At 33.1% G+C, this 15,801-nt stretch overlaps 2 protein-coding genes and 1 non-coding gene across 3 annotated transcripts; 1 reads left to right on the top strand and 2 right to left on the bottom strand.

The window, feature by feature from the left end:
- Positions 1–1,132: 1,132 nt before the first annotated feature.
- Positions 1,133–3,727, bottom strand: LOC111800252 (L-type lectin-domain containing receptor kinase VIII.1). Its single transcript, XM_023683856.1, has one exon. It carries the CDS (start codon positions 3,487–3,489, stop codon positions 1,297–1,299), a length of 2,193 nt encoding a protein of 730 aa, XP_023539624.1. The 5' UTR covers positions 3,490–3,727; the 3' UTR covers positions 1,133–1,296.
- A 2,053-nt stretch (positions 3,728–5,780) lies between these two features.
- LOC111799694 (peroxidase 21-like) lies at positions 5,781–7,593 on the bottom strand. Its single transcript, XM_023683138.1, has 5 exons — positions 7,486–7,593; positions 7,246–7,394; positions 6,870–7,058; positions 6,626–6,791; positions 5,781–6,408 (listed from the first exon to the last, which is right to left on the bottom strand). Exons 1-5 carry the CDS (start codon positions 7,547–7,549, stop codon positions 6,008–6,010), a joined length of 969 nt encoding a protein of 322 aa, XP_023538906.1. The 5' UTR covers positions 7,550–7,593; the 3' UTR covers positions 5,781–6,007.
- Positions 7,594–10,545: 2,952 nt separating this feature from the next.
- On the top strand, positions 10,546–10,617 carry TRNAP-AGG. Its single transcript has one exon. It is a non-coding gene; the product is annotated as a tRNA-Pro (tRNA).
- Positions 10,618–15,801: the final 5,184 nt, after the last annotated feature.

Below are 15,801 nucleotides of genomic sequence, written 5' to 3'. Positions count from 1 at the left end.
TTTTTTATTTTATTTTATTATATAGTTGATGATGAATAATTTCAAATCCCCTTTAATGGAGACAAGTTCCCACTTCAGCAAGTAAGTTGTTGCATAATCCAATCACATAATGCCACGTGGTATATATATATCCTAGCAGCCTCTACCAATAGGCTAATAAACTACTTCCTATATTATTGCATGCAATAATCAATTAATTAATTGTATATAATATGGTTTGAAAATGTTAATCAATGTGACAATCACAATTAAATATTCCACGTGTCACTATAAGCTAATAAATTTTTCAAGAAAGACCCATTTACCAAACTTTATAAGTAACTTGGATAATAATTTAACACAATTATAATAATAATAATAGACCGACACAAATATAAGAAGTTATCATTTGTCTGTATTATTTTTTTTGTCAATTGTTTGATTGAATATGCTAGAGGTGAAGTCCACGTAGGCTCATATGTACGAACAACCATATAGTCCTACATCGATTTGTTCCTAGGTGAGGGTTTTCAGCCTCATCGAGCTAAAGAGACAAGATTTGAGGGTACGTAGGAAAAACTTGTTGAGCTCGATTAGATCTTATTCAAGGCGGCATTATCGAATCTCGGAATCTCCATTGCAGTGTCTCAAGTACGAAACAACCATGTGATAGTGGGGAATGTTGTAATATTGGGACCATCTAGCCTCCAAGGTACACAAGAGTTACCCTACCTCAATTGGACATGGTATAAACAATGACTTAACCATTTAAAGGTGTTGATCATAGCACCACTCCCGCCAGTGGGAAACATCCATGTCTCACTAATTAAAAATTTATGAATTTTGATATAATTAAAAATTTATGAATTTTGATATAATATTAAATGGTTAATTTATCGAGGAATCTGTGAAGATTCTCAAATCTAAAAAAGAATCGGTCCCGCCAATTATTAAGATTATTTAAACTCGAAACTAAAAAAATACATATATTTTAATAATTATGAAAATTTTAAACTTAGTTAATTAATCAATACTTTTTTTTTATAAAGTTACATAATTAATCACTAATGATAATTAATTGGTGTTTTATTTTTTTTAAAAAGGAGGTTAATTTTTTGAAAGCAACCATCCACCCAGAATCCCAAAAAGGGTAAGATATAATAATAATTAATAAATAAACTGTGGGCCCCACAATCTCAGTTGGAGTGCTGATGCCTGGTTATTTTGTCATACATTAAATTAGAATAAAATATTGGATAAGATTGAAAAATACAATAATTTAATTCTGTGAAATATATGTACCGTATGAGTGGATAATTATTCTGACGTTTGATGGATTTCCACCGTCCGATCATCCAGCGAGATCAGATCCATGCCCTTGAAACTCACCTCGGACGAGGAAGCAGAAATGGCGATCATGCCGTTGAGATCGGACACGCTGTCTTGTAAAGTGAGAAGCAAATGGGCGGTGCTGAAACTAGTCGACGGTTTGGCCCGAGGGACGATCGGAATCTCTGAATCGCCGATTAACATTTGCACTACGCTTCTCATTGTGGGTCGGGTCATTGGATCCGGGTGCGAACAAGCCAACCCGACTAACAAAACTTTCCTCATCTCCGATTCGTCGAACTCGCCGCTGAGTCTCCCGTCGGCAGCCGTCAATAACCGTCCATCTCGGTGTAAATTCCAAACCCAGTCGACCAAATTACTATTGACGCCAAATCTTCCGCCGCGGGCGGCGGAAACCGTCTCCTTCTCGATTGGCCGTCTACCGCTGGCTACTTCGAGTACTACGGCGCCGAAGCTGAATACGTCGGTTTTTTCCGTTGCACGCCCGGTGAGGAGATATTCCGGGGCTAAATACCCCATTGTACCGGCGGCGACGGTGGCGTCCGGTGATTTATCGTGCTCCACTTGTCGGGCCAACCCGAAATCGCCTAATCGGGCATTGAATCCTTCATCCAACATTATGTTACTGGTTTTAATGTCTCTGTGAATGACCTGATTTTCACATTCTTGATGCAAATACGCCAACGCGGAGGCGACGCCGAGAAGGATTTTTCTCCGGTGAGGCCACGGCAGCGGCGTTCTGGCCTCGAATAGAGCTTTATCCAAACTCCCATTTGGCATTAAATCGTAAACTAGTAGAATTTCGCCCTTTTCGTGACACCATCCTTGAAGACGGACCAAATTCCGGTGGCGGAGAGTTCCGATGATCGAAAGTTCAGAGAGAAATTCGGTCTTCCCTTGTGTACTATGGCTGCACCGTTTCACCGCCACAATGTCGCCGGTCTCCGGCATAATCCCTTTATAAACAGTCCCAAAAGCGCCATGGCCAATGATTCTATTCGAATTGAAGCATTTAGTGGCGATTTTGAGCTCTTTGTAAGTGAATTCCTTCGGCGTTTTGATGATTTCTGAAGCGAGGGAGTCTGATTTCTTCACCCGTTTGATCTTTTTGGAATATACCCAGATTAACCCACCAGCAAATAATGCTAAAACAAACGCCCCCGCCGTCACTACTCCGACAACTGCGCCGGCGTTTTGCTTACAGAGTCCGTTGTGGCAGGACGGCGACTTGGTGTCCTTCTGCGTGACAGAATTTGACCCTGACGGTGGCTGCGTCGGCGGCGGTGACTGAGCGATATTGGCTGCTGGGTTCATCAGCGTCGTCGTCGGTGGCGGCGGAACCGCCCCCGGTGGGTAATTTGAGTCAAACGACGACGTAAAACTCCACCAGTCCACACTGTGAACTTCCGTACTCCCCTGAGTCGAACCGGAAAATCCGACATACATGAAATCGTTCAAATACGGGTCGAGATCGAGATTGAACGACAATAAAGGTTCTGTCGGTTTCAAATTCGAATAAGAAACGAAAATTTCAAAGATCCGAGACGACCCATCGTATTCGATCCAAGAATTCACCGTATCGCCGCTTTTGAGATCGATTCCAATTCCATCCAGATCTTTAACCTGCAACGAAACCATGTCGTTTAGATCCAACCCGACATGATTCCCATTAATATCCTTAAATTCGACATCCATCAACGTGTCAAATTCCACCGCCACGAATCCCAATCCCCTGTCGTCGGCCAGGCCCAAGAACCCTCCAGCGCCGCCGACAGTGTCGGCGTTCGGCGAGATTACAAACGCCAGCCCGCCGCCGATCGACGAAGGGTTGAGATTCGTAATGGAGAAGGAGAAAAATGTGGAGAAACTGGCGAGGTAGTCAATCCCTGGCTGCCGGAATCTGATAGGTTGGGCGTAGAGGACTCTGCCGGCGCCGGAGTTGGGGACGGCAAGGTCGCGCGTAAGCATCACGCTCCCGTTATTTAAGTGAGCATCGCCAAGGAGCTTCAAGCTACTGAGGGCGACGGTGCCGAAGTCGAACTCTGTGGCGGCGGCGGTTACAGCGATTACGGCGGCGGAATTGAAAATGCCAGCACTGGAAAAGGAAAATAGAAGTAACATGAAGGTAAATGACGTGGAAAATTGAGAGAAATTAACCATTATTGAGATTAAGTTCTGTTCTTCAAATCCATCTCTGTTTCCGACGAAGAAGATGATGAAAAATTCACGGGCTTAGAGAGAGAGAGGGAAGAATGGTATTTTCTTTGCCTTAAAAATAGACAAAACCTCAGCATACAAACAAGGAATACTTAGTGAATGGGACAAGTGGACTGTCGTTCTGACACGTGTACATTCACAACGGTAATTTTTCGATGATAAAGCAAACTTTCTTCTTTTTTTCTCCGTTTCACATCTCTTTTACAGGGTGGACGTTTTTTGTCTCACGTGCCTTACCATTGCGCGTGTATTCCACGGTTTTCCTTCCGACCCACGTGTCAGTCTTTTAGGCGGTGGGTTCAACGCGCTATCCATGTCAGCTGATCTGCCAAAAACCAAGCGTGGGATTAGGTTTTCCACGTCATTTTTTTCTCTTTAATTTTACAAAACTTTAAATCTTAATAAATTTTAAATTATTGCATTTTTCTTTTCTTAATTAAACAAATGAAATTAACAAAAGAAAAAAAAAAAAGTCAACAGAAATGCCTATAGAGTGTGGCTTCTCCTAGTAATAGGTCCATAAAAGCGGCGTCGTTTTAACGCCACGTCACATTTCGGACTTATCAGGCTCATAAGCACGTACCACCGTCTGATTTACGTTACTTTCATTGTAGGGTCGCGATTTGTTTGATTAAGGGCTACAGCGCATCACAACCGTAGAAAATCGGGAGGAGATCTCGAGAAAAATGGTGGCTGATTTTGATTTTAAAATTTGGTGCGGGCCCCACGGTTGGTTAAAAACGCACAGGATCTCGGGTATAATTATTGAATCTTGACTAGATTTTGATCGGACGGCTCACGTTGGTTGATTTTTTTCTTTTATTGTGGAGTGCTTTTGAAGGCCAATTATTTTTAACGTAAGAATCACAGTTTTACATTTTAAGCATTAAGAAATTGGAATTATATTCGATGTTTTTGTTTTTCAAAGCTACATTTCATTTATTTTCCTTTTATTTTAATTTTACTTCACTATTGTAGTAATAACTTATAAGGAATCGATATTATTTCTTCCCAATAATAATAAATAAATAAATAAAACTAATAGAAATTATTAAATATTTTCCACGTATTATTGTACTATATTATAATTTAATTTGTTTTATTGTCGTGCATTATTTATTTTTAGGTTCATCTTAACGACGGGGACATGACCACTATAACTATCCTCATTGATTAACACAAGTTTTTTTTTAGCATGTTTTGTCCTTACTTACCTATGTTGTGGAAAAAATTTTAGGAGGTCACCCAACATACATCACATAAAACATGTTTAACTATGAAGTTTCTATGACTGAGCTACCGAAAAATGAAATATATGACTTTGGCTTGTTACATATCGTCATCAGCCTCATGACTTTAAAATGCGATTGCTAGGGAGAAATTTTCACACCCTGATTATTGGTTTATTTATATACTCCTCATTTACTCGGATGTCATATGTTAAAGATGAGCAAAAGATAAATATTTGAAATTTAGATATGTCAGTCAAATATTATACCTTAAACAGACAAACAATGTCACTTATTTCAGCTACAAGATTGAATGAGACATGTAACATTAAAAAAATAAAAAAATAAAAGCTACAAACTTTTGAACTTACACCTACTCATCCACCACTTAATAATAAATCATTAATTATGATTTTTTTTTATTTTTTTTTAATAAAATTATAAGTTTAATAAATGGATTATTTTTTTAATATTTTATCTAGTTGTGAATTAAAAAAACAATTTTATTATATATATATATATATATATTTTTTTTTTAAATATAAAAAACTAGAATATTTATTTTTGTAGAGGCCTAGAATGAGCTAACCATCTCATTTTGATAATTGGGCTGACTCGAATCAAAGGAAATTCTTTATTCCTTCAAATTGAAAGATGGCCCAACCATCATAATTATTTCTAAAAATATATAAAAATAACAAATAATTTTTTAAAAATTGTAACATTTAATTTGAAAACTATTTATTTGGTTTTATCATCTTATTATTTCAAAAAAAAAAAAAACATGTTTGTACGTATGTATATGTGTATGTACGTGTGCTTAATTTTCAAATACTAAATATTAAATAGTCATCGAACAAAATATGCATACATACGTTGGATGATAAAAGTCCCACATCGGCTAATTGAAGGAATGATCATGGGTTTATAAGTGAGGAATAATATCTCCATTAGTATGAGGCCGGTTGGGAAAGCCCAAAGCAAAGCCATGAGAAGACATGTATGTACGTATGAAAATAAAATCGTTATTGGACGAAACTTAAACGATAATATAGTTTGTCACATATATTCACATGGGTTACACAATTCCCTTTTTTGGAACGTCAAATGATGAACGATACACATAACAGTCGTAATCATTCATATTTTAGAATGACCACGACACACAACATGGGATTTTAACCCATAATTCTTGCTTACAAACTCAATTACGTTAATTGAGTTTCGTAGCTTTAATTAACATAGCGACAATCTTTTCTAATCTCACCTTGATCGGCAGTGAGCGGATTATTCTCCGACAACAAACGAATTCCCCTAGCAAATTGGTCGTGAAAATATTTATTGTCGGCTGCAAATTTCTTGACATAGGGAAGAGTAAGAGGGTTGGAAACCAATTCTTGGTCCACGATCAACAACCCCTTGTGTTCAAGAACATTTTTGTAGTACATATTGTCTAGAATCATTGGAGTTTCACGGTCGTTTCTCGAATACAATACTGCTTCTGGGTCAGGATTCGGCGTCGGGCATCGAACTTTTAGGTATTGTGCGTAATTAGGATCGATGGTTCGGTCAACGGTTGGGTACAGCCTCTCCACTAAGTTCACACAGTGAACTCGACCCACTGAATGAGCTCCTGAACGAATTAAACAATGATCAGTACAATAAATTCTTCAATTAATGTTTACTTTAGCTATCTATTGAACCGTCCATGTCTAGAATTTTATAGCTAACTTTTGAGTTCTTATAATTAAGTTACCGAAAAAAAAAATTATACTATTTTTTCAAAAATATTTTTTATTATTAATTAAAAGAAGAAAAAAAAACGCTGGTAGAGTTGGGCAGATGCAGACCTAAAAGGGCAACCGTTGCCTCCGTGTCAATGCCAATAGACTTAAACCTCGAGAGAACATTCACAAGAGATTCATTGTGCTTTGGGACCAGCTCTTCAACAAGATTCGAATAGCTCATTTTGCTATCTCTTCTTCCTGTTTTCAAGTCGATATGCGGTCCTTTCAACTGCATATCACATTCACTCATCAAAACCATCCACAACTCATTTAACATCATCGATTATGTGTAAATTAATTTAAGTACCATAACGATGCCATCTCTAGCCGATAGTGCAACAATATCAGCACAAGAAACAGTCTGAGGGCATGCATTTTCAACGGCAACTTTGATTTTATTTACGTATTTGAAGTTTCTCATCCCAAAACTTCTGTCTGAATCTTTCTCTGATTCCACACCCACAGTCGTCTCCAACAGTAGAGACGCATCACAAGACTGTAAAATAAAACATACAAATTACAGAAACAGCTGATCCTTCTCGTAACTTAAATATTTATTAAGATATAAATTTAAAATTTCATTAAATAAATTTTAAAATTATTTATATTAAAAAAGAAAACTCAAGAAATAATTAAAAGGGCAAAAATAAATTAGTGAATTAATTAATTAATTAATTAATTACCTGAACAACGCAATCATGGAAGAGGTTTCTAAGCCACGAAACGGCAGTGTTTCCATGTTCATAGTAGAGCTCAGTAACTTGCTGTTTTATAATTTCTTCAGCTTTTGGGCAACTTTTTGCATAATAATTCATTTGCAGTTCGGCCCTTCCTGTTTTTCAATTTTTCAAAATTGGCCCTATTAAAATTAAATAACATTATTATTTTCCATAATAATAAAAAAAGAAAAAAGAATATCGGACCTGAATAAAACAGCTGCACAAGGAGGAGGAGAATAAGAAGGCTGAAATTGTTCTTGGCCGCCATTGTTGAGCTCTTGAAGCTTTCTGGTTTTGAGTGAGTTAGGCCTTCGTTTTATGGGCCTTTTTATAGTGGAAGAAGAAGAAGAATAGTTTTAATTAATTAATTAATTAATTTTTATTTTTAATTTTAATTATTATTATTATTTTTGTGTTAATTTGAATGGATTTCTATTGGGTCACGACCGACGCAAATCGACAATTATTGGAGGGATGAGAAATTTTATTTTGTAATTATCTGATTGATTAATTTTTTTAAAAATATTTCTTTAACTTTCATTAATGGAGAATTTAATTTGATTCGATTTTGATTTGCTATTTTTTTTAACTCTGTTTGGTGTCGATTTCATTAATATTCTTTCACGTTGCTGAAACGACAGTATAATTATAAGATGTTTATGGAGTGGAACAGGTAGGTACACGATAATTCTATTCGTCTCTGCCTATACCTCTATTTCATTATTATTATTATTAGATATTTATGGAACTAATTTTAATGGAATTTGTTAATATCATTATTGGAAGATTGATGTGACATTAATATGATAATTATATTTTTTTTAGTAAATAAAATTTATCATACAAATTTTAAAATATTAAAAAAAGAAGCAAAGACCAAATTGATATGGAAGTGTGGAGTTTTACCTCAGTAATAAAAATATTTAACTTAGTTAAAATATTTTATTGATGAGTTTAGAGTTTTCACCCTTATTAGCCCTTTTGCATAATTTTATTTAGAGAAATTTTTAAAATTTAAACTTAAATTTAATAAAATGAAAATTTTAATATTAAATTTATAAAAAAAAATGAATTTTTTATTTGAAATCTTTTTATTATTTTAGGGGTTTCATGTAATTAATTATTAACTATAATTTTAAAATAATCGAATAAGTAGTTGAATCATTATTTTTTTTAAGTTACCATGATTTAGATATTAAATAAATATTTATAACATTATTATATTACGTAATGTTTCTTATTTTGTTTAATCTTTTAAACGTTAATATTATTTTCTGAAATAAATAATTAACTTTTTTATTAATAAATTTGAAAATGTGAAAATAATTATAAAGAAATGAAGGGAAAGGCTGTATAATTTTTAAATATTAATTTATTTTTTTCCAAAAAATAGAAAACCAAACTCTAAATATATTTAAAAAAAAGAAAAAGAAAAGAAAACTTATTTTCCCCTTACACGCCACCTTGTTTGACCTTACGCCACCTTTGTCCTCACGCGAGCACCAAGGGTGGGCCCACATTATCCATTACAAATATTTAAAAAATCATTTAAAATATATTATAAATTTTAGTTTTGATTCTTTAATTTTTTTTAAATATTTATTTTAAGACGAGCCTATGAAAAAGAACATGCACTGGGTCGACGCCAACCAAAGCTCACTCGACCAAAGTCATCCTACCCAAAAGGCTAAACCTAGCATCCTTTAGTCAGCTCGAACTAAACCGACCAAATTGGTCTTAACTTATAGACTTAAATTTGTTTACGCACCTGGCGAACATATATAGGAAGGTGTTGTACGATCGCTCGTCTCTCAATTTTGTAGCTATTATCATCTCTATCTTAATTCATATCATGTGAATTTAGCTACAGTGGAATCATGCATCAATACCCGTCTTTACTTTCAATTCGATTTTGACAAATAAATAATACGTGGTGGCTTTGAGTGTATATATTAATATGCTAATGTTGACTTATGTAATGAAGCCACAAAAGTTGATTATGACAAATATTGGACAGACTAATATTATTTATATAGAAATTTAAAAATTAAAATAGACCGAATATTTATATATTAAATTTTTTTAAAGAATTAAAAGATCAGACGAGGACGACAAAAGAAAAAAAAAATTGTAAATTTGAGAGTTACGAGGTTAATATAAATTTTTTAATAAATAAATGGTATAATTAAAGATTTACAAAATTATATAAAAATTATGAGCTTAAATCATTATGTGGTTGGGAGATAGTTATCAGACAACATTTATTATGCCCAACTCTCAAAACAAACTTCACAAATTTTGACATTTTTGTCCTCAACATAATTGTATTTTAATTTAATTTAATTGATTTTTATCTTTTATATATATATATATATATTGCTTAGAATAATAGAATTGATTGGAATCTTTTAAATTTGTTTCTATTGTAGCAAAATATCTATTATTATTATTATTGAACTAAAAATATGAATTTTAGTTTGTTTTATTAAAAAAATAAATTTAATGCGTAATATTAATTTAACGAATTATTTGTGCGTGGGGAGCATTATTATTTTAAATAGGTATGAAATAATTAAAATTGAGAATGGTTTATTATTTATATTTTTCCAATTTTTATAGTATCAATAATTGAAATTAATGATAGGATGGTGGACAGTATCAGTTGGAAGCTACCTAAATTGGTCAATTTTGGGTTTTTTTTTTCTTCTTTAATTATAATTATTATTGAAAAATATTCAACGCTTCTCCTTAGGATAATAATTAAAATTATATATTTACTTTATTAAAAAAATGGCAATTTGGATAATTGTATTATTGCATCTGATATTTAAAATTTAGGAATCTTTTAACAGATATGATGTCATTCAAATTAATTAATTATTTTAGGTAAAATATTTTAATATTAATGTTGATACTATTAAATTATTTTTATATTTTTAGCTACTACCTAACTTCATTGTTCAGTCTTGTAGCAGCGATTGTTATAGGGATGATGAAGTAAATGGTAGGGTTGACCTAGTCGAGCGACGTTCATGCATTGTCTCCGATCGGAAGATAAATACTAGTTCCATGTGCAACTTAAATATCTCCTGTCAACGGATATACTTTTTCTTTTTCAAAACTCTCATCGAGAAATGCATTGACTTTTTTAGTCTACATTTGAAGATCATGGATGTTCATTGGTGCATCTAGAACGCTTAAATGGATACAATTTTTCTAAAGTTTTTAGATAATAAATATTCAAACGACATCGTGTCAACAAATGGGCATTTGGTCTAGTGGTATGATTCTCGCTTAGGGTGCGAGAGGTCCCGAGTTCAATTCTCGGAATGCCCCAATTTTTTTTCTCTCTTCCGAACATTTTTAATAGCCCAGATTAGTACCTTCCGGCCCAAAACTTAAATGGGCCCTTTGATTGTGGCCTTCGTAAATTTGGGCTGCCCGTGAAATCGGCCCTTCTTTTTATTTTTTGTTTTTAAATTTAAGTCTATAAATACGTTTTCCACTTAAAAACCAATCAAATTTTAAATTAAAAAATTATTTTTGTTTTTTAAAATTTATGAAGAATTAGTATATATATATATATATATATATGAAAGATTGATTTTGTAAATAAGCATTTGTAGGCCCGTGTTAGACCATGACGATTGCTATCATTTTGTGACGCTCCTGAACCGATTGCTATCATTTTCTTGCTTTCTTCAAGTTATCAATTTTTTATATAATGTTTTTTTTATATCAGGTATAGTTCGTAGGTTGAAGTCGGACGAAGCCTTAATGGGAGAATCTCGGTCCTATGTTGTGGGACTTGTAGCTCGGCAGCTCACCGAGTAAATTTTTTATCCTTCCAATTTCGAGTGCGATACAACGTTCATGTCGAAAATGGAGCTATGGTTAAAAGATAATAATTAAAATCTAACTTGATGCCATTTGATTCCGTTTATGTCCCTTTCTTTTTGGATTCTTTATCTTACTTATGTTTGACAATACTTAAGTGTATTTTTTATAATGTCAGTTTCTATTCATATAAAAAATAAATATAAAATTAATTATTCGTTAATTAACAAATAACAGGTTGGTTTGACACTATAGATCAAAATAAAACATTATTTAATTAAAATATCATATATTATATATCAATTAGAACCTAACACGAAGTAATTAATTATTTAATAATGTGCATGTGGGAGTATTTATTTATTTATTTATTTTAGTGAAGACCAAAGAACATTCTATGGGTATATAGTTGAAATCAAAGGACTTTGATTATTTGCCATTAATTCATGGCTCAATGAACGTTAAACCCTATATTTTTCTTGTGGAATTAAATTAAATTAAATAATGTCGTTATTCAATTATAATATCCACGACAAAAAAGTCGAGGTAAAGATACTCTCGAGGTATAAATGCACTGGGACAAGTTGTCGAGAAAAAACGTCTTGCGATAGTTTTGCAATACGAGAAACCAAAATTCTTGTAGCGATACTATCCTCGAGATGATATGGTTATAAATTGATTATACACTGAAATATGCTCAAATTGGCTATTATTTATAACGGGTCAAACCTCGAGATTGAAAAAGGGATGAGTGGGATCGGTAAGCCATACTTTTTAATTGAAAAAACGAGCATTGTGGAAATACATTTCATTTAGATGTTTTGTTTGAAATGAAAACGAGTAAGAAAAATTGAGAAAAAAGCTGCTAAATTGGCCTATTTCTTACTCGTACGAGTATATAAATGGACCCGGGATGCATTTGCGTAGAAATTACTTTTAAAATTTTAACTAAATAAAATTACAAAAATGTACATCCAAAGGTCAACATTTTGCCATCCCCTTTGTTTCATGGATAGAGACTCATGTGGTTTGTATTATTCCCAATTCCCAAAGCACTTCCTTTTCCCTTCAACTCAAAACGAGTACTACGTCGTCCTATCGTAATCATACGTATTGTTGACATCATCTTATCACTGAAAGTTTGACATATTAATTACCGACGTGTATGACAAGATTGATGAGTCGTTCGTGATTGTAACAGCCCAAACCCACTACTAGCAGATATTATCCACTTCGACTCTGTTACATATTCCGTCAATCTCACGGTTTTAAAACGCGTTTACTAAAAAAAGGTTTCCACACCCTTATAAGAAATGTTTCGTTCTCTTCTCGAACCGATATGAGATTTGTGTTAATTAAGTTTTTTAAAATTAAAAAAATATCTAAATTTTAATTTTTTTAATTTTTTAAAAATACAAACCTAATGGAAACGAACCCAATTTAACCTAATATTAATATTTACGTAGCGGCGTAATGAAGCCAACTTCTTTCTCTCCTTCAAGATTCTAGGGGTCGATAATTATTAACATATTTCAAATCTAAATTATATATACAGATTTTAAACCTATGTCTACTTATTATCAGATAATCACGTTGTATCGGTCATATTCAATCAATTTTTCTCTCTCTACACGTTCTCGAGAAAGGGTATAATGGGAATTTCTCACTTTCTCTCTATAGGTTTTCTCTCTCATCCATGCAACGTGTATATTGGAGTGTGTCCTTATCTGATCGGACATATATATATGTTTAGGGCTCGGTGTCTTCCCCACCTCGGAAATTAGGGTTTTTTTTTTGTGTTAGAGAGAGAAAGATGAGAGAGAGAAAAAAAACATTGGATACCAAACTTGGGATGGGGAAAAGCATATGTGCTGTGAAGGAAAATCCAAGCGAAACAAGACAAAAACTTGTTGATTTGTCTCCAAATTATTGTATTCATTTATTTATCATTTTCTTCTTCTTTTTATTTTTATTTTTATTTTTTATTATTCACATATTTTATTACCAATTATGCGATACTCGAATAAACTACATTTAACTCTCTTAATCAAACAAAAATCAATCAAGACGTGTGAAAATCGAACGATCAAAACTCGCCCGAATCGAACAAACCCAATTCATAATCCCCGTATGAGAAACAAACACTTATATAACGATCTATGCCCAGAATTTGAATCAGGGTTCGACACAAGATGACCCCGACATTCTTTTACAACATGATTACATTATCTACTTCTCACTTCTAACAGTGAAAACTATCCCCACATACCAATACAAGTCATTTCAGCATGTTTTGTTCTCACTTATGTCTATAATAGGAAAATTATTCTAAGAGGTTACTCAAGCACACTCAACCATTGAAAGGAACGTGCACCTTGTTACTAATAATAAGTAGTAACTTTCATCCTATTCTCGAGATCGCTCTCATTCGAATGTAATTTCAGTTTATTCATGTACATCTCTATTACTCGGGTGTGACAACTTAGACAACAATCGAAAACCGAAATCATCTCAGATAATCAAACTCAACAACAACATTATGATGAACGCATAATTTTTTGAAATGAAGGATTGAATACCAAATAGAAAGAGACAAGTAAGGGTATCACGGATTGATGTTGTGTGAATTAGAAAGAAAAAAAGAAAGAAAAAAAAAACATGGGAAAACGTAAACTCACTCTTCTCTGTGTTCTGTGTTCTGTGTTCTGTGTTGTGTCTCAGTGTTTGGTTTCTGAGCCTCAGCTGTACGAATCCCACATCGCCCAATTTTACTTTCATTCAACCTTTAATTATGACCTAATCATTCTCCCCTATAAAAAGCCATCTTACTTTTTTTCATTTTCATTATTTTCTTTCTTTTTTTAAATTACATAAAATTCACTTTCATTTAAATATTTTTACTATTAAACACAAAATTTTTAAAATAATAATAATTTTTTTAATTTTAGTTTTATAAAAAAAATATATATATATATTGAAGTTAAATTTAAATGGCATTTTATTTATTTTTAATTTGAAACCTAGTTGGCTAGGGCGAATCAATCAAATCGGACCACCTTTTTACTGTGATTATTAAAACTGTCACAGCCTTTGCATGTTATCATCTCTCAGTTTATTACTTCTATGTAGATTAGGTACTTGTTTGCTTCCCATTACAATGCACCCTTTTCCCCTCTATACTTTTTAAACTTCAACTATTTCCCTATTTTATTTATTTATTATATTTATTATTAATATTCACCCCGGGAATTACATCGATCGGGTTGATACGTTAGAGGTTCGATGATATTCAAATATATTTTTTTTTAATTTTAGAGGCGTTTTTTGAAATTTTAGGTAGTGTTTAAAAATAAATGTGAAAATTGATTAATGATCTGAATTTACTTAAAAAAATTAGACTTTAGGGTTTCATACGTGTTCCGATCTTATCGATAGAGGTTTATTAATTGAAGTTGTTTAGCGGGATCGTTGTTTAGGTAATAGCCCTTTATAAAATGAACGAATATTGTCCTTTTTTTATGTTTTCTAATTGAAAAAGACATTCAAATGGTAGTAGTTATTGATGAGTGAAGAACATTTTTGTTGACCATAAGTTTGACAAAAGTATATTTGGGGAGGCCATATTTGACATATGAAGTGGTTAGAAGTTCATGGAATCAACTTGAGTATAGTTTAACTAGTTAAGACATTGAAAAGAGAAGTACATGAATGAACCGAGACCACATATGAACGAGAATGGTTATGAGGTTATGATGGTTAAGAAATGCTTAAAAAATCGATCATTACTACTTATATCAACAAAGTGCAGTAGATACCAATGAATATATGGATTGTCATGTGTCAAATCTAGATTTCAAGTCATGGTCTCAATTCTTTTAAGATAAGTAGGTAACATAACCATGTCACAGTGTGTCCGAGTCATGTTTGTCCAAGGCGTGATTTTTGTAGCCGCGTGTCAGATGTCTCAGTCATGCTTATCTAAGACGTGTTTTCCATGGTCGCATGCCCGTTACAAAACCCCTTTTACTTACTTTCATGTTAGATAGGTCTTTACTATTCTTATTGTATCAATACAAAGTTTATAACCGGTCACCAAAATCACGTCTACACCCGCCAAGGCTCCCAAAATCGTATCTACGGCTGACTTGTTCACTGGGTTAGAACAAGTACCGCACAATCACTGTTTTGTTGCAGTGGATGCGTGTCAAATCCATATTTCAAATCTTAATCTCAATCTTAGACATAAGACTATACGTATATACATCATCGATCAAGAGGTCGAAATTTCAAATTTCCTCACGCATCTAAACATACAAACAACAACACGAAACCATAGTTTTCAAACCCTAAACCTATTAACACAATAAGTCAAGAACAACAACAAGTTTCATATGATTCACAAGACAAAAAAGGTTGGTACAAACATAGAGTTTGAGTTAGGTGTAGTTAGGAAGTCTACATCTGTTTTTTAAAAATTAATATACATTTATACGATAGGGTTTGAAAATAACTCAAATAGTGTAGATTTGAGCTCAAAAATGCTGCCAAAAAGATGAAGTAATGAGAAAGAATTGAATAGGAAAGAGAGACAGTCAAATAAAAAAAGCAAAACATGTTCTGTTTTAAAAGCAAAACATGTTGGTTTTTGGTGTTTTCTTAAAACCAAACCATTACAAACACTCT

This window comes from Cucurbita pepo, chromosome LG08 (assembly GCF_002806865.2).
Source record: "Cucurbita pepo subsp. pepo cultivar mu-cu-16 chromosome LG08, ASM280686v2, whole genome shotgun sequence".
NCBI classification, from domain to species: domain Eukaryota; kingdom Viridiplantae; phylum Streptophyta; class Magnoliopsida; order Cucurbitales; family Cucurbitaceae; genus Cucurbita; species Cucurbita pepo.
The sequence above is the reverse complement of the archived record's forward strand: the minus strand, read 5'-3'. Positions and strand labels throughout refer to the sequence as shown.